Genomic DNA, 25,866 nt, shown 5'->3' with positions numbered 1-25,866 from the left:
TTTATAGAAAATATTGATGCTCTTTATTCTATCACAATATTATTTTTTATCACGTTATAATACACTATGCAATGCAACACGTGTAGACGCTAGGATTTTCGATAATCAACATCTTCTCAATGGTTTCATTGCTCAATTACGAATACTCTCTGTCTACCATTGGTAACGAGTATACAGACTCTATAAAGAATCCCGTTTCATCTTTACGTTTGTATGCAACTTCGTATTATGCCACATAGAAGTATGCATCGTAAAGCCGCCGCGTATATTTCGGACTTGTGCGTGCCCGATGGACGAGCTGGCTGCGAAACGCTCTTCCGCGAACACCCAAACATGAAGGAAATCAGTGGACAGCAAATACAGTCATAATATTTCCTTAGATGCCATCGTTCTCTTTGTTTTAGTCAATACAATTGGTCTACAGTTTAGATCTTCGCCAGGCCGGCTTGCGTAATGAATGCTCTTCATCGCAAAGTTGTGTGAAGACAACGCCGTTACAACTTGTAATAGCGTCCGTCCTACCAGCAGCTCCGTGGCCTAAAAAAAAAAACAGCATAGATTCAGTTGTCGTATTTAGCTTGAGTTCCTCACTGCTTTGTTCACAGCATCGTTGCATCCATATTCACACATACATACGTATGTTAATGTTTTACAGTCACACCGTTGAAGGCGTTAAAATGATAATTTGCTTTACATTAACTATCGTTTTGCATTGTAGATTGGTGGGCTGGGTGGTGGTAAGTTGTTATTTGCTCTGTGGACAGAGCCCAACGTTTGCCCCGCGTTTTGCCGTTGTTTTGATGTTGATTTTAATTTTCAAGCCACTTTGAATTGCTTCAGTCCAGTACTTGTGTTATAGTCTACCAAGAGTAACGACACAAACCAAATAGATATACAATAGGCCAATGAAGTCAGCTTCCCTTTCGATCGGTGCCCGTATAGCCACTTGACCAGCGGAGCCGAGCAAGAAAAGTGTTACATTGTCTGCAAACGGACATTGGCGGACCGATTGCAAATGCATCACATATACGAGCCCACAATGACTGGCCAGCCAGACACGACCAGCGACAGAAGCCCCATCCCTGATGTCTTCTTGGGCATTTTATGCACAGGAATCACTTCTGCTGCTATGGGCGTTGGGTTAGTTGTTCTATGATGCGGTCGGCATGAGTATGGCGTCAGTGCTGTGAGGGCAACAATGTAACAGGCGGTGATTATAGAACCGCGGCGTTCGCTATGGATCAGTTGCTGCCGATGCCCCCAGGCTGCCGCGGACAACGGGTTGCCCTTATCGGGAAGTTTTTCGAATTCATTGAAATTTCCGTTTTCATCTGCATTTGTCGCATTCCAACAGTTCGTTTGTTTCATAATACCTGGACGTGGGTATAGCTATGCGCCGCGAACGATTAAACTCCCAAATACAGAACGCTCAGACGTTTCGACCGAGCTTGAAAACAAGAAAATGGATTATCGTTGTTCCTTTTTAATACTTTTAACGCACGCATTATACGAAGAAGGATTGGCCTCATCAGACGATTTATGAATGAAAGGCAAATGAGTACGATGACTGGCGAAATCAAACATGACAACAATGAGAGAACACGTTATCGTGAGAGAATCTGACGCTAATTCAACATATTTTCGAAACAGATTGAAAGGGTACTGCATATTCCATATAGTACCACTGTAGTATCTAATATAATAGTACTACACTACATATATGTTTAGCGTTGCAGAGTGTCACAGTGACTGAAGCATGATGAGGCGCTCTGCGGTGATGATGGCGACTGCTCACCCTGCGTCTCCACAATATAGTGTAAATAGTTCATTGGAGAACACCAATTTTACTAATGACTCGTGAGTTATTCCGATTAATACGCATTGATTTAACGAGTTATATAGATTACGTATTCTAGACCTATCTATAGGTCACGAGTTACCGATAAAAATTAAATAAGGAAAAGCAAATAGCTCAAATGAGTCTCTCTACATTTCGAGTCTCATGCCCAGTATTGCAATTGACATTCCGTCAGACAGATTGGCTCCCTGCAGCTCCAACGGGTCTAAAAATTTTGTCCCACTACAATAGCAGATCCGTACATATAGATTTCTTAGCTCTTTTTTTATCACGATAATCGGCGGTAATAGTAAAATCGCTTCTTTATCACCATCATTTAAATACTATAGCTGTTTGTATTATGTTGCCACAGGTCATCATTCACGATTTCAGTTTGCGGCGGAGGCTGTGTCATTGTCATGCCACCACCTTCAGTAGCGTCATGATATTATGACTATTGCGTATTAGCAAATGATGGGGACACCCTTATGCTAGCCGTTCTGAAAACTATCATTCAACATCACTTACTAGCCACATTCACCCTCGACTGTAGCATTAACTCCGGAATCTGACCCAAGAAGGTTAAAAAGCGCCTATTCTTCTCAAGTTTCCCTTGTATTAGGTATGAACGCATTCACTGCAGTGAAGACTTTACAGTGAGCACCCCCATCCCCACAAACCCACGCACATGTACACACAGATGCACTCACACATGGAGGAAGCCTTACACCGACGCACGAACCGAATACGCATCAGTGACCCGTTATTGTTGATATTTTTATAGGAATTCACGATTTCGAATAGGGCAGTCTGGGAAAGCGTCCTCTGGGCAGAAACGCTTATTGACACATAAGCTTATATACGCGTATGCAGCGTGTGAAAGTTAAGCTGCAGAAAATATAAACTGTTTAGCAAAAACATTTAATGACTGCAGTCGTTGTACACGTATCTAGAAGTCTGGTTCACCGGCGATAATTACGAAAACTACAGCGCCTATAGACCGTCTCCCGGAACCTCTCAGGGAAAGACGGAAGCTTACTTCATGTTTTTCTGAGTAAGTGTCTGTAAATGTGTATGTTTTTGTCAATACCGATCCCGACTGCATATTCAACTTCACTCACTCGCTCGTCGGTTGGTTGATCTCAGACGGAGGTTTAGCATCGTTGGATCGAAACGTTTACTGCTGTTGATGCTGTCGTTGTTGACTGAGTTTGAATAAAATTTCCTCCCCCGTAGCTCTTTACTGTTTGTTAACTGCTCATCCTCTGATAACATCATCTGCATGTAAACGACGACATATGCGAAAGTTACGCAAGAACCAGGGGGACTCAAACTCAGTCGTTCAATGATGCCACCATTCGCATCGAGTGGGACATATAGACACGAGGAACACCTAGTGCCAAGCCGATTGGTAGTGGCTCAAACCAGGAGAGCCGCCGGGAGGCGATAGGGGCTACAAATCTTTTTATGAGAATGAAGGTGTAGTAGTTTCGTGTGACAGCAGCATTAGCAGACGCTGCAATGGCAGTAGCGGCCATAAAGCGTCTATACCGTGTGAGTTAGGGCTGGAATCAGTCGATGCTTTTTTCACAAAACCGGACAGGGGTTAAAGCCGAGGGGACGAAGAGGTTTGGGGGGTAACAAAAAAAATGCCAAATCGTGATAATAGTCATAATAGTACTACTGATCGGTGACACTCTGCTGCATAGACAAGACAAGGTGAGAGTCTGGCTAGCAGTTCACTGGCTCCTACGCTGATAGAATAGAAGCACGCACACACACAAGATACTGCCGGGTATGTGCTGATGCTGCTGTTGACTGTAGTCAGTCAATCAATTGATCAGTCGGTCCTCTGCTTTTTGCTGTTTTCTTTTATTTTCGTGTTGCGTTCTCTGTTGTTGTTGTTGTTGTAAAGATCCATAATAAAGCAGACGGGCAAGAGGGCTGACAAACAGCTAAGAATATACGTGGATTGAAAGCAGTCTGATGAAAAAGGAAAACTGAAGCGAATAATCCTTGGAGAGGCAAGGTTGACAAGAAAACCAAAAGTGTCCGGTCGCAGTGAACGTTCGACAAAGTCGAAGAGATATGAAAATAAATACACGACCCGCTATCATACATCTGTTTTCCATTTACAGTAACCATATCTGGCCAAAATGGTTGCCGCCATTGCTATTGATGGCTTTAGCACAAGTGTATTAGTGGTTCTCATCAGTGAAACGCTGAGTTAGCAACGAGCTTAAGTGCGTGTATGTACGTACATGGTTTACAGCACGGCTACCTAATATATATATATACGAAAAGCCATCATTGTAATGTAGCTAATATTAGGGCGTAGCAAAAGCACAGAGCAGAAGATGTTCTATTGTACCCCCTATTCATTTTTGAATTGCGATTAACTGGAAAGATGTTTGATATAGAAATACACCAATACCAGCCGTATTTGTTCTGGAAGGTGGGCATAGGGCAGTATTCCACAGAAACACCGCGCGTCATTGTGAAAATTTCGGCTTTTGCTGCGACAAAAAAAATATTTATCCGATTTGGGTGTGGGCCCCTACACTGTCTCTTACAATAATAGATATTCATAAATATCTATAATACAGTATATGATCATAATACGTAGGTCTCACGTCACGTGTCCTTGTAAGGGTATATATATATATATATATATGATAAATTATGTTTAGGCTTGCTATCAGCGAAGGAGGGCCAAGCCGGCAATTACCTTGGATGTACGAGTCAAAATCCAGCCATTAGATAAGGCTTTGGCTTTAGCAGGATAATTACCACCGTCCTCTCCTATTTCCCCTTTTTCACAAAAACAACAGAGTTAGTATAAGTTCGAGGTCTATTTTAAAATCGTACGGATATAAAATGGCGGTTTGGAACCACAGAACGGTGATATAGTCAATATTGTGGTTCATTGTAGCAAGTTCGTCCTGTTTGCTACGCATGAAAGCTTTAAATTTACTTCCAATACTATCACATGCCAAAATATGCGGACGCAATAAATGCGAAAACCGTGTTCCTTTTTTTTTTTCTAATCGCAGTCGCAGAGTCATTAGTTCCGCAGTTCTTATTGTTTCGCGAAGAACAGCTGAGGTAAGTAACCAAGGATGGTCTGCGGCTGCTGATTATGGTCAACACTACAAGCGCCCCAATATCTATCCCAACTCTCTGAAGAGAAGTGCACGTGCCCGATGAAGGACTAACAATAGGAAAGGTGGTATTACAAAAAAAAATCAGTTTTAAAAGGACAGAAGGCGCGTTACGTGAACAGGACCTGTATGAGAGAGAATGGAGAGCATGGCAAAATGTGACAAATAGTTTTGAGCGCTATACTGGAAGCAATAGATGAAACAAATAGACCCAATCAACCAGCAGTACCCAGCGCGTATTTTCGTCATTGCCACCGTTGCTGAGCGTTACGGCTAAGTGGTATTAGATAGATAGATAGATTGGTGTGTGTTTGTGTATACCGGCCGCTGTATGATGTCGGCCTTTACCTGCACCAGATTCAGCTCATTCCGCTAAACCTGTATACATTATTGCGGCGATATATGCTTAGCTAGACATATTAGTATGAATATAATAAAAAAAAAACTGGGGGAAGTAGTCACCAGTCGTTTGCATCTGGGGTTACGTATCCGCATAATAATGGAGAGATAAAAAGACAGTAAGCCCGCGTGCAGCTTTTCATAGATGGGTTAAGCCTTCAGTGTGGACACATTGTATGCTTACGTACATGAAGAAACCCAATTTTGTTCATTCGACGTTACATGAAGGTTCAACTTCTTGGGAGAATTATAATAATGGCATTCGCAGGATAATGGATTCAATCTGTAATACCATTGACAAAAACAAGATCATATTTTTATTGAATCGTCCGTCTAATCAAATAGAGCCTCTATGCATTACTACCAATACAATGTCTTTACACGTTAGCGCTTCCCTGTGAAACGAAAGATTTGGACCATTGAAGGCACCTGAATGAACTGAGCAAACAGCCAACGTTACTTCGGTTGACGATGTTTTTGTATTTAGAATCATAACAGTTGGCTATCATAAGTTTGTATGCCTAAAGTGACAAAAGCAACAGTATCTCTTCGGTATCTTCTTCTTCTTCTTCTTCTTCTACTAATCAAATTCGGTCTCCAATGTGCCTACCATTTGACGGACGGCGCCAACAAAACGTAGCCGGCATATGTAGCCCTATGTTCAATAGGTTCATACATGTGAATCGAACCATAGTGGTCGATTTCGAGGAAGACAGAAGATCCTCTGCTTAGCTTGGTACATTTCGTTCAGTGACAATGGTACTTCAGTATTTTTTTTTTTTTTTTTTTCTATTTTATTATCGTCCTTCCCTTCAAGTAGAAGTGTTCTTTCTGCATGCTCGATTTTCTCATCACTACTTTATGGATTACCGGGTTTGCCCTTGTACTGTTCCCATCTGCCCCCACTCTATCTCTACCTTCACCAACTCGATGTCCGTTGTTTGCGTTAAGGAGAAGGTGTTGTACAATAAAAGTGAGTCATGTTACAGCATCCGGACGCCAGCCATGTCGGTACTATCAGATACCGCTGTTTCACTTACACGCAAGTCTAAACGAGGAGCGAATCCATTTCGCGCAGCTGGCGATCCACGAAATCGCCGCAGCCGCCACTAAGAACAGGCCGGACACTCGACTCAGAGTCAACAGCGAAGAAGATGATGATGCTAATAATGAGTGTTGCATTCAACTTCTTATTTTTGTTGCTTGCTGTCTCAGTTGACGACTATTTTTCCTCCAGGATGTATCCATTAATAAACCCCGTTTGGCCCCCAATCGCCGATTACTCCCTCCACACGTTCGCCTTCTTTGCGAATGACTAACCAAAGAATTATCTACTAATGACAGATGCAACAACAAGAATCCATTAAGTTCTACTCATCCGGTGTCTCTTCCTTATCAACTCTTTCGTCCGCCCCTCTCAACGGCCATCCGCCCACTGTCGCCCCTTCAGATTTGCCTTCAAAGTTTACACTTCTGCACCACCGTTTCTAAGTAATTATATATGCTGCCTTTTACTTTATACTCTATGTACTTTATAATATTGGCAACTTCAAGCTAGTTCTTCGCCAGTATCGTTTTTCGCCCTGCAACACTGTTGACGGGAACCTTTGCCGATAGGGCGCCCGTTCTGTGCGCCAGCACGATCAACTATTCAGTCATGTTGACACGGCCACAATGATAACAACATTGATCGAATACCAATGCGTCACGTAATGTCATAATGCAGGACTGCTGTTCCACCTGAGTCGCCTGCTCGGTCACGTGGAATTGCTTGAGCTTCATTACGTTTCGACGCCTACTTTGCTCGAAGCATTGAAGCCACATTGGTCCCCACGACAACTTCAAATGATCGCACTGTGACGACCAACGCCGCCACTTGGACACAGCAGCAAGCACGACAGTGATGACAATGGAGTTAATGATGGATTTAAGACGGCGACGATCAGTTCCTGCCACGGAAGCCCTTTGCCAACCACCCGAGGGTAGAAACAGGGGATGGCAACGCTTGTCGTAAGCAGGGGATGGGTAGAAATGGAAGGTCGATCGGTAAATATAAGCACTGCTGTTATGCCATGTTGCTGCTAGTAGTAGTTAGATTTCTGCAAACGCTTTTGCTCCTCCTCATAGTTACAGTCGTAGTGGTAGTGGTTGCCATCGCCGACTTTTCTCTCCAACCATATTTCCAAGCATCCCAGCGCAGCTTCCGTCTGAATGCACATCTGATTACCACCATCATGACGGCCGCCGCTAGCGCTAACACTGGCGCCGTCGAAGATACGCTGCCCTGCCTGACGGCTGTCTATCTGCCTATGAGGCCAATCTCCAAGTGGGAAAATCTGGGCTAGCAGTTCGGCCGTCTGGCATCCTAGTCATGGTGCTATGGTTGTTGTTGATGGTGACGAATCTTGGGCCACTGCTTCAGCAGCCTCTTTTCTTCATCATCTCTGCTTCGTCTCCCTCGTTCAGCAGCAGCGGTAGCTGTTGTTAATGTTGCTGACAACGCTATTGGAAATGATAGAAGCGCTGCCAGTTCTGCTACTACTCGTCGCGTTAGTAAAAATCGCGCGAAGCGATCGAGGAGACATGACTCGGTTTCGGCTCCTCAAATGCTTCTGGCCAATATCAGCGGACAGCAGCGGCAACGGCATAACATTATCGACTACCGCCGATGGTAACGCCCGGCGTTGGCCACAACAGCCGCGACGACAACGACAGTAGTAACTAGAGTTGCCAGCATTTCGGTGGTTCGCTCTTTTTAGTAGCCGATAGAAATGTAGTCGTATCCAACAATATCTAATTGCTTCGTTATTTGAGAATTTTCGGCAGCAGCAGCAGCGGAGGCTGGGGCAAACATGAAAGCGCTATACCGCCAAAGTCACGATGTATTTGACGACGACGGCGGTACAAGATACCAAATATCCATCAGACACTCACTCCACCAACAGATGAGCCTGCAGAGTGTTTCCGGTGCATGTGTATGCCTCGACTACCTAAGTAGACAACTGAAACATTGAAAAATACATACCACACTGGCGATGGCAGTAACAGTCGTGCGTCATAATAAAGAACAACAATAGCAACAATGGCTCGTGTATGTGTTCCCGTATACGTGCTACTATTGATGCAAATATGACATATAGGAGGAGTGCGAGTCCCGTGAGAGAAGAGGAAGCCCTTTCGCAGTTCCTTCGTCTTCTATAACAATATATAATACTACGATATAGAGGTATAGATATGAATGAATCGTTTAGTCTCCGAAAAACATGATTAAGAGGTACAGAGACACACTCGGGAACACGGGCCAAATGAGCATTAGAAGCGTGAGTATTATTGTTGCTCTTATCAAAAACGTTCCATCACTATGTTATTTCAATAGAAACACTGAATAACGTTTTCCAATTTATTTGTTTGACAACGAATGCACGCCGTACTGGCAGACAGACAAATAAATACGTGATCAGGTTCGAGTAAACACAAGCTTTACACATTCAGATAGATAAATACCACCAAGGTGTACATGAATCAGAATTAAATTATAGAAAAATAGGACAATTAAAATGTACCTTATATGTTTGTATACCGTAATAGTCCATTGTTATACCCACGTTAATTCTTTAGTCACATGTTTAGTGAGCTATATATCAAGAGAGGTGGTATGTAAAACAGCTTCAAACTTTTGTTATACTTATAGATCAATGGTAGAATGCAAATATCTTCTACATTGAACGACAGAGAGATAAACGGTGATCAAGCAAAAATCTCAAACCCGTTCTTACACGCGGTAAAGGAAATTTCCCTTTTGGTACCTAAATAAAGGTTTTGAATTCTACTTAGTTGGGAATTAACGCCTAATAGATTAGGCTGGTCCCCAATACAGGACCAACGACTTCTATTCCTGCTACGTTGTGTGTATTTTATGTAAGGTTCGTAGGTAGACATTCAGTGCTAGAGTCAAACTATTACGGGATCCTTTTTTTTTTTATGACAATATCACGACTTCAGGCGTCCCGTGCTTTTTTCAGATCGGCTCTGACAGGGGGAGGAGCTAAATTTCTTGGCAAACTGCCGTTCTGTACACAGAATTCTTCTCGTTTAATGTTTTACAGGATTTGGTCGAAAGGGCTTCTCTATAGATTTCAGAGCGACGAATCTTAATGCGACAATACGACCTAATCACCTCTTTGGCGTTTTTATCTCATGAGATTTAACGTTAATTTTACCACTGGCACAAGCACCAGGACCGATTATTCTAAATGCGCCTGAGGGACTAACATTGGCCCGTTGCATTATTGTAAATTAGTAAAAGCTAGGTTTTATATTGCTCATTAGACACGTTTCAGATGGAAAGGATGATGGGAGTAAACTAGGGGCTCTTACCTTTGGCAGATGCGAAGCTTTCAGTCACCATATCGAGTACGTCTAAGCCGTCATATATGAATGTAATGCAGATCCCAAATACTCTACAGATATCCTAATATCAATACTAGCACTGTAGAATGGCTGTGATCTACAGCGACCTGCAGATCCTTACGTATCTGGGTGGGGCATATTTAGTCACTGTTTGATTCCTGCAAAGCAGTCACGACCGACAGAAAATCTACGAAGGCAATCAGCGAATAAAAATGTAACACTTACCTGACACATAGGTCAAACTTTTTCTGAAAGTTCATTAGTTCCCAGTACGTCTAGACAGGCCGCTGATACTCGACGAAATCATCTGAATTTGATGTACACTCTTATTTAACTGTATTCCTGAATCACCTTATTGGAAACTGAATATAAAGACAAACGGAATTCTCTACTGAAATTGATATTTAGACAAATAGGCTACAATGGTATCAAGTGCTCTTTTTATTTACTCTGATGTGCCCGTTGGCGATGAATTTTTGTTAAACATGTCGTTAGTGTTGTCCATCTATATATGTAGATTTTGTTTCAGACGCGAGAACTCATTAGTATGTTGAGAAAAAAATTCCAAAACAGTTTGATAACGACAACGCTTTAACGTTTCGTTCCGGCACTCAGTAATCCACCAACCAGCAGTTACTTCCGGACAACTCGGATTGTTCGCCTAGCCCGACGTGGCCGGCCGTCCCCGCCTTTCCTATTTTATTATTCAGAAATCAATAGTAATAAAAATAATGACAGCATAATATATACATATATTTAAATTGAGCTTCTAGTATATGTACATATAATTGTACGTAGACACAGTTGTGTACAATCATAATCAACAGCTTCAAACGTACAGGACCAATAAAACTACTACCGATACAGTTAGTTATATAGTGTCTTCTCGGCTAGATTGAGCGTTTATCATTGTTTACTAAGTACTGTCGCAACTTTAAAAAAATAAGTTAATCTACATTTCCAAATTACGTCACGACGCGTCGTGACGTAATTTGGGCAGGACCGAATCTCAATTCAGCCGGCGACGAAAAACTTTGCCAATAAGTAACGCTTCTGCCATATTCTTTGCATGATTCTGCCATTTGAGTTTCCTAAAGTACAGAGTATCTTCGATCGACTTGATTACACGTATTTTAGTCCAGGGGTGAGGTAAGGGCCTCTTGACGATTTGAAGGGAAGCATCGCCAGTTCTTTTTTTTTTTTTTGTTGATTTCGCATAGTTTACTAACGACAACCTTCACCGCTCACATAAATGTGATGTCTGTATTACGTTATTAGATACGAATAGAACGAATCACTACAAAAGCGGCCCATTATGCGGCCACAATGAAAATGCGGCCAAACAATACGTGTGAATAATGATCGCCTGGTCCTGGTAAATGCGACCTTTTAACCACAAAACCATTAGTAGATTCTAGCTATAACATAACACGTCAGACTGAAACCCCTGATCCCTGCATTTGGGAATCGAAACTGAGATCACAGTAGTCATAATAGTACGTTGTGTTATCGGTGGCCATCACAAAATGCTACCCTCCTTGTGCGCTGCTTTTCAAATTACACAGCTATGTCAGTCGAATTCCCGCACACGATGATGCTTTTACTATCTCCAGCCAAACGGACAAAGTTAAGAATGGAAAATGTACCAGAAGGACTCAGCGACGGTAATCTAAGCAGCATTGGCCCGACCTCATGCTTAATCGTCATTTACTGCCTAAAGTCAAACCGGTGTGGACCTGTTATTGATTTGGCGTAGTTTCTGGTAAACACAAAAAAAAGAACACTCTAATTATTGGTACAAGCCGGTCGGACTTCCGGCCAATGTTTTTTGCATCGAATGTTAAACACAATCATCTGATGGCGGCAACAGCAAGAACCGGTCTCACGTTAGCCATCTGTCGACGAGTTCAAGGTGTTATGCTATCGAAGAGTGGCGAACGGAAACAATCGTTACCGTGTTTACCACATACAGCATCACCGTGTGCTACTCAGTCAACATGCAATTTTTGGACGGTCCTTTAACAGTACGTTCGGGCACAGACACTTGTAGCTCCTGGGATCGTTACTGCAGTATCTCCGCTACTCGAAGTCAGCATCACTGGTTTCGCAGAAGACAGCTCGTAAAGGTAAAGGGTTCGAAATCAATTGTGCGACGAATGGAGACGGAACAGGCCGGCCAGGTTAGTAGTACCCGGGGTCAACGTGAGCACTGCGAGTGAGGCAACATCAGTATGGGGCAGTGATAAACAAACACGAGGCAGAGGTTTAGCAATAACAAAAGCAGGGCATCAATACCTCAAATGCATTGTCAGTTACTTATTGGATAAAAAAAAATTACCACGCAGCAGCAATGTCACCAATGGTCAATTCCTACAATCAGAGGTACGCACTCTTAATTGCGGATGGGTCGACGAATATTCCGCCCTAACAGATAATACGAGTCTTCAGTTGTTTCATCAGCTCCCACCGCAACGGTGTAGCATTATCATAGTTATTAGCAGGTATCATTTCTCATCATCACTCAAGAATCCCGTATGCGATCTTTTTTAATAGATTAAAAAAATCCAACGTCCTTTTCAGTATGACCCTATTTGTATTTGGCGTACCGTACGTATGACGCAAGCTTGTCTACAGTATCTTCCTCATTTGTTGGATTCGCAGACCCAACAACAGCAGCAACAATCGGCAAGCCGAGAAACGTGATCGATCTGGGAAAGTGACAAATTAGGAAATATATATGAGAAGAGTGACGCGTGGATAATACTTCTCAGCTGGAATCACTTTGGACAAGACGAGTCACTATCCACCCGACGACTTGGAAAGTTCTCGGAACAAAAAAAGGAAACGAATTTATCGGACTTCGTATTAATGTTGTTAGTCATAGAAGCAGCAAAGGGTCCTGTCAGCAGTGTGAGCAATGATAAAATAGTTGTAGCTACCCTATGTTAGCAGCTCAGTCTCATAATTCCGACTCATACTGCTCACCGCTAGCCCAAAAGCCATAAAACTATCGTCTGCAATTGCTATGTCTGCAAATGTTTTCCCTTAAATCGTCTACGGGTCTGTTTCACCGACTGCGTGATTTTAACAGGGTGTGTATGCCCAAACGCCTGCGTCTGCGTGTTTCTATCGGTCTCTCTTGCTTTCTTGTGCTGTATAATATCGCTCCGTGTAATGCGGCAAGCTGGCCATAAAAATAACCACAAAAAAAAAAAATATATATATATATATAGAAAGTGACTGTAATTGTAATAAGATACGATGACTGGTGACTGGTATTATAGCGGTGGCGGTGGCACTTAAAAAAAGGTGGCCGACACTTCACAAACTACAGGGTGTATCTTTACGGCTCTTATTTCGGGCCCAGGTTGCAGCGGCGGAGAATTTCTAGCGAAGGTAAGGATTAGATTTAACCAAATCTGTGTACGGATGAAGGAAGGTGACAGACTTCGAATAAATAGGATCAGCCGTGTCTGATGTCTCGCTTAGCTAATCAAGGGGCGGAACTTCTTCTGAAAATAACGTAGACGCCTTTCCAGACATTTATCTGTGTTTAAGTTAATCGGCGTGGCATTTTCTCTACATTCACCTATCGATCTGTCCATTTGCTTGGAGAACGCGTATCGTAGAACACATTTTATATATCGACGATGTGTGTCGTTGACCTGTTCGTTGTAAATTTGTCTTTGTCTGTTAATTAAATATTTTTTTCGATAGGTCCTATGATATAGAGCCACCTCTCTTTGCTCGATATACTAAAAGTGAAGGCAGCTATGTTGAACGCGTTTCACCTGACCCCAATCTTTACGCTACATATTTGTTTTTCGTGAGCCTTCGTTGTCATAGGGGAACAATCCGTGTCAACAATATCGCATGCGGCACGGTACTCTGGCCCACATCGAGATGACTTATTGGACTCGTCCACTCTAGCCTAACGTAGACTAACAACGACACGAAAATTAACGGGCACGGTTTAAGTTTGCCGTGACGCCTGAGCGTCGTAATCCTTTGACTTACTACTGCATACAGACGGATTGCATAGACGAAAAAGGACGACGTTCTGCCGACAACGACGGTATCCTGCTCGCATAGGGCTACCAGAGCTAGTTGTGCTCACCTATCGTTCACTCTGATACCGTCATCGGCCCAAATATATTGAATGGCTGACGCGAAGCTCACGCGAAGCAATGAGATATTGCAATATCAACGCCGTTGATTGATACGGCCGAACGACCGGTAGTGATTGACACCATTATAACTACAATACGATGCAACTGCTCCTACTACTACTACTACTACTGGGGCACAATAAAGAAGTGATGACATGAAACGTCCATCAGCTGAATCGCTTGTGGTGCAGCTGTGTACTGCCAATGGCCAGCTGGGATTTCGACGACACCGATTCAACCTAATATAGTTCAAAAGGCTGCCGAAGCCGGCGGGCGGATAGTATTCTCTAAGATTTAGTTGACGTCTATCCTTCCGTCCTGATCGCCGAAGTCGCCATTAAGTGACTGATCTGATTGCAAGAGCCAAATGCACGTGGCTCACCGCTGTCAGGCCGCATTAACACAGCGAAAAATGGCAAACTGATTATTTGTTTAGCTACAAAATGGTTTTGTTTTTGATGGAATTAACAAAAATAGTGAATCGGTACAACAATGTTATTAAAACATCAATTGTTGAGACAATAGCAACAACAAAGACAACGAATAACACTTACGGTAACATTTGTTTTAACTCGTCGTGAGGACAATATTTGGTATGACGCCATAACTAAACGGAAGCGACTTGTTATAATTTACCACTCTGACTATTAGATGGCATCAGTCGTTGCTATTGCTATATAAAATTCAATTTAATAACGTACTCAAATACAAATCATTATAAGCATTATAGAAGAAGCACCATTAGTATTTTTTTTTTTTTTTATAGAAGATGACTATATTAAATTAAAGAAAATAAAGGAAATAAAATAAACATCCCTCAGTGATTACTAGACCTGTTCACGGTATGTAGTTATAAATTTGACAGTGTGATATATTGTTGAAATGTCCATATTGTCACTGCACTATCTCGTATTTACACACCGTGTAAGTACTAAAAATGCAGTTCTGAATATGTTCGCAAGGCACGATGCTTAGCACACGCAATATTACTATTTCGACTTGAAGACGTAGTTATCTATTTTAGATTCGTTAGCGCGCGTACTTGCATAGAGCTATAGAAACCTGAAGGAACCACGTTACAGTAAAATAGCACAAACGGTAAAACGTATACTTCAAGCCAATTTATCTTAAATATTGAACTGTAAACAGATAATATTCTTAGTAACTTAAGCAGTTGACCGGCTTACAAACACCTCGTAAGGATCAAAGTTGGTCGCTGGCGTCCAAAAAAAACTTAGTGGTCCTTTTGTTCCTACCAAAGCGTTAGATGCGAAAGAACGTACAATGTCAGGAATTGTTCAAGAAGACCTCAGGAACACGTTGCATGTCCTTAAACAAAAAAAAGAATCAGATACGTGCTTTCTCAAAGCAAAAGCAACAGGTATGACTGATGCGGTTTACTAATCATTTTTCTCCCGTAAGTGAAGCCACCTTTGTGCTCAATTGCCCTTTAAAAAATCTTTTTTCACTCCTCGATGTAACGACAAGATGATCGCTGACCTATTCACGATCCAGAAAACGTGCCTGGTGTGAGTAAAATCAAATTTTCGGCCAAAGCTCGTACTCTGTGCGGTTTCTATTGAAAAACGCGACAGGCCACTATTTATCAAAAAAGTACCTGTATATTCTGCCAAATATTGTGCGTTCGCGGATAACCAGTCTCTGGTGGGAGACTATACGTCTTCCAACAAGACGGCGCACCAGCTCGTAGAAGCCTATTACTGCAGGGTTTGCTGTTGGAGAATAGGAGCATGTCCTGAAACGAAGACAAATGGTCGCCAAACAGCCCAGATTTTAATCTCTTGCGTAACAATGTATAAAGCGGTCTTCAGCGAGCGTCCAACAAGCTTCAATCTGACAACGTGGACTCATTCACGTTCGCCAAATTGTAAACGGAGTATTTGAAACGAACCTCAGAGCGGTCGAGGATACGAAACTTTAATCATAATGATTCGTGGTCATACTGAATAAGCACATGTAAAACAATTTGTTGAAACATGTTTCATCTAGATACAAACTAACAGCATAACATTAACAAGGCGTAAGGAAAAGTCCCAATTTAGGTATATATATGTGGGTGTGCGTGTGTAGTGTGTCTGTCTGTACAGGCAGTGTCTATATGGAATACCAGTCGAGAAACGCAGCAGGTAAAAAAAATTAAAAAGACTTGGTTTATCACACTTTTTAATTCGTAGTTTTTCTGCTTCAACTTTTCGTTCGTTCGTGATGCTTACAGACTTCGGAATGACACAAAACGCATCGTCTTCACCGGCAATTTTCTGCCTTGCTGTTGCTATTGCTTGACGATGATAGGATCTTCAGTGCGCGCATACGTTCGGCTAGCTTTCATGCATAACAATGAGCGCGGCATTACCGTGGCAACTGCTGCCGCCATTGAAAAAATGGGGGGAAAAGGGGGGTACATCGGCAGTCCGACGTATCAACGGTCTTCACCGACAGGCGAACGGAAGAACGATCGACCGGATGCAAAAGGTGGACCAATTTCTCAAAATGACCACCGTAACAACACACGACCAACAAACTGGCGAAAGCGATCCCAACCTTTTTCATCATTACAAACAACACGACCAACGGCATTAGCAATACACTAGGTTATTGCATCAAAAATGTGTGACGTATGGCATTTACCAAGCAGTGCATTACTTGGATATATTTATATTGATCGCCACCTTATCCCGCTGCACCCTCTCGCGGACGATGAGATGCATCTTTATATCTGCGATCTTCTACCTCTAAGCTTTCAAAAGATTGGTACTTGTTGCCCCCGTCAGGTATTATTGACTGGTACTAAATACTTCTGACGTGCTGTTCCTATTTTGTCATCATCGACAGTTGTACATGGAATCGTTATAGTGACAGGACATGCTGAAGCAAGTCAGTTACTTGATGATGTGATGCTGACAATACGACAATGTCCATAGCTGAAGGCTAGCCAAAAACAACAAAGAACTACAAAAAACCTGAAGTACGAATAATCCATTTGAAAACTTTGTTTGCAAATCATCATGGAATCGATGCCGTTCCAGCTGAAATGAAGAAAAAAAAAAAAGTAAAAATGTCCGCACCTGTTATACCTTCCCGCCTGTATACGTATCAACGTCTTTCGTTTCTGACGCAACTGTTGGTTTAATCGAGATCATTTGAACAGTCCTCTAGTAATACGATTTGAGTGACTTTTCGGCGAAGCTTACCACGTGGACACGTCACAAGCCCAACAAAGCGTTTGGATGTACACCTTTTTGATAGGAAAGGCTTGCCAAATACATGCACACATAGCTCCCGACCGAAGCCAAAGATGTAACGGAAGCGTCGTGTAGCGGACTCCACAATTAAAACCGATGTCGAACTAAGTTGTTTGCCTCTAGTTAATCACTTCGCTTAGCGTTAATAGACCACCATTTATCTGACACAATCTACATTAATCACCATGTGCATAAGTTAATCGTTACTAGATCTAGTTACAATCAGCGCCGTCATCAACCCTACCAGTGGAAAAAAAATGCTAGTAGCGATTGCAGACGAAGCCAGTGTAACAAACAACGTTCGATGGCATCGACATCATAGAGAAAAAGAACCTATCTGAATGATGATCATCGTGCACCGTTTGATCGGTCCACGGTATCGGGTCGTACGTGCCGGCGCATCATCGACTACGCAGAAGCAGCACATTCCCGCCCTGCCATTTCCGGAGCCATTTCCAACAGAGATTTAAATACGTTCCCTTTTTTTTGGCGCCAAAATATGTGTCAGCTTCATGAGTAGAAGCAAGACAAAGACGGACTAGCCCGTTAATGCTGCGATAGACGTGTGAAGCCGCCCCCGAAAAAAGTAGGAAATACTGGGTAAGTTTCGCATTTGGCATTGTCTCGATATAGGTAGTGGTGGAGCTCTGGGACGTCTGGGCGCTCGATGTTCCAGCGGATGGGGCCATCTTTCCTTTGGGACGATCTTCAGTCGAATTAGCGGAACAGCCGGGCCGCCAGCACTGATTCTAGTGCTGCAGCTCTGTATGTCTACCGGTTTCATTGTTTTCCTTGTATTTGTCCTGCCCCCGGTGTAGCTTTTACCATACGAGATCATGATGGAATCTTTTTAAATGGTGCTAAAGATAATGTGGACAAGTCTGCATCGCATCGCCGCAGTTAGGCGCAAAGTAACTCTTTGCCGAATTTCCTTTCCGTTGTGGTTCTGTGAAGAGAACGGGGGTACCGCAACTGTGCTTAGTGGTCCAACTAGAAATGTACCTTGAACCTCCGTAACCATGGCAACAACGGCGTTGCAGAATTATAGCGAAATTGGGAGAATAAAGCGACGTCGTTCAGAGGTCGGTTGAGAGTGTAAGTGATGATCTCTAGCATAATCATAGGTTTCTATGAGCTGGCCGGTTCAAAATGGGAGACGGGACAACAAGACGACGGACAACAGTCTCGAAGACTTGATATGCTGTAAAATGGAATTGAAACTATAGGGAGCTTGCTTAAATATAATGGTATATGCAGGAAACGAACCAATTTTTAATTGCACGGATAGGGGTTTAAATAGGATGTGCTTACAACCACGCCGAAATAAGTAAGGTGGGAAATAGTAACTTTCAATACTGTTCTAAGGGGTTAGCATCAAATATCTATTTTCACAGCTGAGTCTTACAGCTACAGATAATACAGCTAATACAGGTCTGGGGTGCGCCGTTTAGCCTCGCTTTCAAAGTAACTCAATACGATCGATTTGGAACTGATGAACAGGGAAAGAAATTATGACCGTATGAAACGTCTCAGGAGGTGAAAATATGTCCGCGCCTAGCCTTGAAGCTAGGCCACCTCACTTAATGTCGTTAGCTTAAGTAGTCAAAGACATTACCAGCGTTGGGTCACGGAGCGCATTAGCAGCCAACTCAGTCGGTAAGTATATGTTCACAGTCCATAGCCACGATCCGCTCAGTCATCATTACTGTTCCGTTAATTCTTCATCCACGGCACTTAACACCTGTTAAGGTTGCCGCGTTACCAACGCCAACCACCCCATCCTTTTTCATCTCTTCCACTTAAGAGCCACCAGAGGATCAGGATCAGTTGTGGAAACAGGAATTCACAAGTGTATATATATATATATATATATATAATAATCACAAATCACGTTTTTTTATGACTAACAAACATGGCGTCAGATCTAGCGGTCATATTGTCCAACTAATCTAAAACATTCGCCCAATGATTTCAGTCATCGCAATGATTCTGTTCAACACAACGCCTCATTAAATCCATTCAGTTATGTAAATATGATGATGATGATAATAATAATTTGCTTTTCAACTGACAACACTGTTACTGTTGACTTGGTTTCGGCGACGATCTCGCACAGGTAGAGCTATATGTATTACCTGTCTTTGTCATAGTAAAGCTATCCTCCATAGTAACGACTATGGTGATGGCCTCGTGCAGTTGAACAGCCCGCACTCTATAAACAGCAACGACAAGGGCCATGGAATCAAGCCAATCAGCACGATCGATTTGATTGATTTCCTCGATCTGCTTGGTTGTTATTTGTTAGCGGCAGGCTGTTCTTCTATTGGCGACTGTATGGCAGAGCATCGTAATGTCGCCTTGCCCTATTATCTACTACTAGATCGATCGGTGAATATCAGCGATGCAAAGCGACGATTCATGTGAGCTTTTTGTTTTTTTGCATTGGTAACACACAATCTAACATACAGACAACGAAAATTCCGACGTCGAAATTGACAATGAGTGGGCACCGTAGCGATGATAGCTACATGAGACGATGGGGGACAGATTCATCGACACGTTCCACTAACTTTTACCCTTTTCCACCTTTATTTTCGATAGATTTCTGTATTCGTTAGCGGCAGTAACGATAGCAACGGCCCACTTTATACGGAATAATTTCACTGGTAGTGTAGACCTGGGCAAACCTAAAACGATGAGGTGAAGTCGATACCAAAGTGAATCCGAATTTGAATGTCCTTCCCTGAGATCAAGGCGAAAAGCGAAAGTGACCGTCATCGTCGTGGTCGTCATCGCCCCCAATAACGTTCTTAAGAGCGAATAACATAACAAACACCGAAGTAAGTAACTTCAACGACATCGATAATAACGATCGGTCCCCTGGCAACCTGAGAACGGTAGCGTTAATAACACGTGTTAGATTGTCGGTCGACAGCAGCGCTAGTAGTACTAAATGAACATGCACTTGTTATACACAAACACACAAATAACTAACAGACACACAACAAGCAAACGATCCAAGTGAGCACAAAATACGTTGTTTCTTTTTATCGTTCGCACCTAGTTTCGTTGTGGCCGTCCTTTCTGTTGTGCAACAATAACAACGGATTAGCAAATGGATGACAAGTAATGGCAACGGCTCGATCTAGATGTAGATCAATAATAGATTTGTATAGTAAATATAACTGTGAATCGGAAGAGGAATTGTAACCGAAGAACTAACATACGCCATGTGGTCCACATCATTATTCCTATTGCTAGCAAGCAATTAAGTTAAGGCTTAGTGATGGTTGAATGAATGGCAAGTTCACTTTTTTCTCGACCCGAACCCACACGTACGTCGCTGACTGTTATTAACCTTTAATTAAAAACAAACATTCGGAGAGCGTCTACTGGGTATTTGTACTGACAATAGATGCAGTAGTGATCTGAGGACGAATGTCTTCGGGGTTTCGTATTAGGGACCACTGTTCTCTTTCGTTGTTCGCGCCATTTGTACACCAGAGGTAAAAGTCCATCTGTCAATGACTGATCGATAGAAAGCACGAATGATAGATCGCATGTGTATCTACTGTGGTTCGGACGGTTAACGATATTCGGGGACGAGAGGGTGATGATAGTGAGTGGGGAGTAAAGACGGTGGAAAATTTTGATAAGAAGAAAGAAAGTGTAACCGCAACGGTTATAACAATTAAAGACGTTATCGCTAAATTACGGGTCTAAGGTAGTCGACAGGAAAAATAGAGGAAAAAAGTCTGTTACAGCTCAATTAATCAAATGTACTTCACGGTCAGACCATGACAAACCTCGACCATGAAGAGGATGGTGGTAATGATAATCGTCCCAACAAGGTGGGAGTCCTTGGCTGGACGTCATAGTGATAGCAGTCTATGGGGTACATTTATCTTGGACGTTGGACAGAAATCTTTTTGTAAAGAAATATTTTTCTTATAGCGAATGTATTTATATTAAAGTTATTAATTATTAAACTTCATCTCGGTGAAAATATCCTGTACAATCCCATTCCCAATAAAAAAAGTTATTCAAATTTTGCGTTTCGAGATTTCTCTTTTACGTGAATCTAGTTAAATAGTGGTTACAAAAATAGAGTTAAGTAAATAAGCAAAAAGAATTCATATACACATATGTATACCCTACTCGACCTGGCATCATTCTCCACTCGCTTTCTATTTAGCAGGTTATTTCAATGATCTTGCAGAAACGTTATGTTATTTAGGCTCGTCTAAACTCCAATGAAGACTACGGTTTCATCGACAGCACAGCTCCGTAACTATGTGTTTCTAGGCTGTACGTTAAACATCTGTTTCACTCGCAAATTTCGTGCTACTTTCAAGCTTCACATCGTACCAATGTCCGCCTTAGGCATTCCAGTAAACGGCTGACTCCCAGCACGGAACGATAAGTCTGTCTTCGCCCGGATCCAAACCCAGACCGCCACGGGACCTTCGGGTACAGCAGTCAAACACGTTACCTACTAAACCATCAACGGAGGACACTAAGCGTACCGCTAAAGTCGACAACGCGGCTGAAAGCAAAAGCAATAAAAATCCGCAATGAAGGTCTAAATCGAAAGATGATGCTAATTCAACGCGTCGGCTGGAATTTTATTTTCAATCAACAATTTACCCAAAAAGAAACATTTTAATTTTAATTAAATGTTTTCGTGCGCTTACGCTCATTGGAGCGTTCTCGTGCTCAGTACAAAGAGGTAATGAGATTTTCCGTGTTCAAGCCGTAAGCCATAAAGACCTGTTTATACGTATTCGGCTGCTTCGTACTCTTATTCCCATAGGTTTTTTTCTTTGTGTTGGTGTGGTAACGCAGAGAGTTATATATGGGGAGACGCGTCCAGCATCAATAGATTAACATAAATCAGTTCACTGGCTGGCTTGAGTTGAGAGTACTGTTGAGAGGTTGTTCGTAGTAATACTGAAACTTAACCAGAGTTCGTTTACCTTTGAGCTCAATAATGTTGGGCTTGTAGGGGCTTTTCTCTGACCATATCACTGATCTGATGCGGTAGACCGATAAATGTAAAGGCTCTGACAGCGACTCATCTAGAAGGGCATTGCAGTCAACGTCCCTTAGTCATACTGATTGCTGGCTACGCTAGACGGCCAGGCTTTGTTTCGAAAAGGCAGAAATATATATGAGCCTGTTTAGTAGGAGAGGTAAGGGATTTAGTTAGTATGGATAAGGCGGATGTCTCGGCGACTTTTTCGCTGCGGGGTTAGCTATATCCACTGTAATAGATATACGTCGTTGTGGTGAGCTGTGTGCCTGCCAGTGCCGCTGATTCTGAGGTTTCGCTATCTTTACCGCTTTACCATTTTGAATCAGAAAGCGGATGCTCCAGGGGCGGGTGCCCAACGAATAATGTCCTACTACCTGGGTTTCGTCCGGAATAGAAGAAGCCGATATCCAGTAGTAAGTAGTTGCTTATTTATGTAAGCGGGCAGTATACGTACAACAGATACGGACGTGAAGACGAATTTGCATATACCCCACTACGTTTTTTTTTGCTTGACGAGTTCCGCTCACAGACACCAACTCGGGCGACATGATGATTTTAAACAGTGTAGTTCTCGCCGTCTGAACACAACGACGGCGCGTGACGCAACGTGCGAGCAGTCTATGCTATTATTACCATTGCAATTGCTGTTATCATCACTTAGTCGGTCCTAAATTTCATAGCATTTATCGGCTATTTCATAACCACAATAGATATGTGCTTTCTAGCTGAGGCTTTTTATTGTCGTCATCACTTCTAGCAACAAAAAATTCAACAATTATGGGGGCCCTCGACCATGCGAACTCACCCCTTTTCTCAACGATCGGCCGTCGTGTCTCAAGACACTTCGGATAACATAGCTGAATAACTTTTATGTACATCTACTATTCCTACATATGAGGCAAACTAAATTTGTATTAACTGTGAATTCGGATAAGATCAAGAATCGCAGGATGAATTTTAATCGTTCCAAGACAAAGTTGTCCACTGAAAAATTCCTGTCTGTGGAAATGCGTTTCCATTTCCCAAGGGAACCCGCAACAAACTTACCTAGGCCAGTAGTCCGGTCATTTCCCTATCGTGTCCTGTACAACGAATTGCTATCATAGACAGTTCAATAGAAAAACGCAAGTCACGCATCTTCGGTGCTATATCTCATTAAAATGCGATAGGCCTGCGAAAGCAGGCGCTACGTTGCACAGAACAGTAGCTAGGTCCGGTATCATTCGAACAACGACGCCGCCTAGCGGCAGCCGCTGATTTTTTTCTGATGGGTGGAAAAGGGAATGATGTTGAGAGAATTTTTCCGCTAAAATAGAATGTTCAGTGAAACGAGCTCTGTTGAGATTACCGAAATATATCTATTAGATCTTCCCCTAGCTCGTCCATATTAAATATAATATCTGTTATTGGTTCACAAGCCATCGATAAGCTAAGGGCCAGAAAGCAACCGAATTACACATATAAATTTGGAACCTCCTCACAGCTTTTGGCTTTAACTAGCTTGGAAAAAGGAAAGAGTTGATTTTTTATACGGAAACTGTATAATCAACTTAATAGTTATCATTTGAAATAATGAGACGTTTTGTTGTTCTATTACGTACGGCTTCTCCCGTTAAAAAGTTTGACAGGCTGGTTCACCCGTTCTCACAGCCCCCCTTCCTCCCTCCTCCATAGCTTCTTTTTTTAAAATCGCTGTGTTGGCTCCGGTAGAGTAAGGGTTTTTACATCAGCTTCTCACTTAAGCTATTACCATCATCATCCTTAACAGCGGCATCAAAATCAGTAGCAGGACAGCACCTTAATAAATGATCGTAACTCGACTATGCGCGTGCTTAGTAGAGTCATGCGTGAGTCCCGTTACCATTAAGTAGAATAAATGACAGGGCAATGCCCGTTCGAATCAAACAGTAGCGCATCCCTCTAAACAGTGACGCTGGTGGCCCTCATCGATGACTTCTTACGCCCACCCATTTCATCGACCAGCCTTCCACGTTCGTCGTCACCTTAAATCGACAAAGACGAATAGACATCCCCTTGTTAAAGTGTTTTTGCGCAAAAATCATCGAATATCAACGAAGAGCACAACGAGTCGCGAGTCGAAAGAGAACCAGGAGGAAACAAGAGCGCATGATAAGACCGGAGCCAGGTAGCCAGCCAGCCCGTTCAGCCAAATCGGCAGAAATACTTGCGTTCGGGGGTGGATCGAAATTTAGAAAATATATTCATGCGCTGTTACTTCTACTGAAAGAAGCAGCTAAAAAATCTATGTGAAAAGAAAGTCTATAAAAACAAACGGTTTTTGATTAAAAGTTGTGAAATTACTCATCAATTTAACCCTCATGGGGTTCGGTCAGCTGGCGGCCTGACAGTGGCGAAATTAGAGATGCATGATGGCAGGGGCATCGAACTAATGTCTGTGGACCATGATGACTGATCAGTGGTCGAACTTGTTGGAGTCGTAATGGCCGAAAGTTTTAGTGCCAGTAGTGTCAATAGAAGCGGATCTCGTCATGGCAAGCGTGAATGGCCTTAAAACTTTGAATTATGAAAGACGCAGTGACAGGACTTAGTGCAGCGTCGTAGCGTTCATCGTTTCAAGTTGACTCTCAGGCTTCCGCCTCATGGTCGTCGCCGCTCTTTAGCTATGGAGTTACTGAGAGACACAATGCCACAGGGATTGGCGTCTAACGATTTTTCCAGTTGGGTCCAGATACTTGTATATGGAGACGGCAGCTGCTGCTACGTAGAACAACACGGGGACGCCGTACATGAAGAGTCGACTGCCGATCGTTTTAACAGCGCAAAGCAGCTTCAGTACATCAAAAATGATGATGGGAAAAAAACAGTCTTTCATCATCATCATTTATCTCTGTTCTTTCGCAGTTTCCCTATTAATATTTCTCACTTACGTAAGTATCTATCAAAGTGTATGTGGGGTTTATCCGTATCGTCTAAACCTATAACAACTTTTAGCCTATGTTCGTTAAGTTAAATAGTAAAGTGTGGAAGAGGTGGCGTTGATTGTGGTCAAAATCAGTGATTTCTTTATTTTCGTTGTTGATATTTCCCATTTTGGGCTATTTTGTTCAGGTAACAAGTAGTAGCCGTCGCGGTTAGCCAATCGCTCGACCGGCCGGCGTTGTCTCTCTCACAATAGAAGTTTGTGTGGCGGTAGCAGCGAAAGTACTATGTCTCAGCAATTTAGTTCGTCTTGGCCGCCTATAGCTATTTTCCTCTAGCTCGCGTCCATTTGCTACCGCCGCTGTTTTACATTTACAAACCGTTTGCACCAATTTTTCTATCGTTTTTTTTTTTTTTTTTTTTTGTTTGTGAAATTGTCTCATTTTATTGGTCTGTCATCGTCGAAACACACGATATATTATCCATAGTTGTTATCTGCTGCCTTAGAAGAAGACATCACTGCTGGAATGATTTTGGCATAATATATATTTCGCTCAATGTTTTATGTTACTACTACATCGTTCTAAGCGAGTTCTCAAGCTTCTATCTGAATGTAAAGAAGACTATTTCCTCAGACACCTTTAGCATACACGTACTACCCAGGGATTTGAGCTAGACATTATTAAGGCTA

General features: G+C 42.5%; 1 protein-coding gene and 1 long non-coding RNA gene across 3 annotated transcripts; one reads left to right on the top strand and one right to left on the bottom strand.

The window, feature by feature from the left end:
- LOC147758048 (uncharacterized) lies at positions 1-10,627 on the bottom strand. Its single transcript, XR_015321480.1, has 2 exons — positions 10,033-10,627; positions 1-537 (listed from the first exon to the last, which is right to left on the bottom strand). It is a non-coding gene; the product is annotated as an uncharacterized LOC147758048 (long non-coding RNA).
- A 530-nt stretch (positions 10,628-11,157) lies between these two features.
- On the top strand, positions 11,158-14,809 carry LOC147758047 (uncharacterized). Of its 2 annotated transcripts, none has more exons than XM_086980503.1 (2): positions 11,158-11,987; positions 12,469-14,809. In XM_086980503.1, exons 1-2 carry the CDS (start codon positions 11,805-11,807, stop codon positions 12,508-12,510), a joined length of 225 nt encoding a protein of 74 aa, XP_086836629.1. In that variant the 5' UTR covers positions 11,158-11,804; the 3' UTR covers positions 12,511-14,809. The 2 variants fall into 2 exon arrangements, with proteins under 2 accessions (XP_086836629.1, XP_086836628.1); XM_086980502.1 differs by having other exon boundaries at positions 12,388-14,809.
- Positions 14,810-25,866: the final 11,057 nt, after the last annotated feature.

This window comes from Varroa destructor, unplaced genomic scaffold (genome assembly GCF_002443255.2).
Source record: "Varroa destructor unplaced genomic scaffold, Vdes_3.0 BEIS01000002.1, whole genome shotgun sequence".
Classification (NCBI taxonomy): Eukaryota; Metazoa; Arthropoda; class Arachnida; order Mesostigmata; family Varroidae; genus Varroa; species Varroa destructor.
The sequence above is the reverse complement of the archived record's forward strand: the minus strand, read 5'-3'. Positions and strand labels throughout refer to the sequence as shown.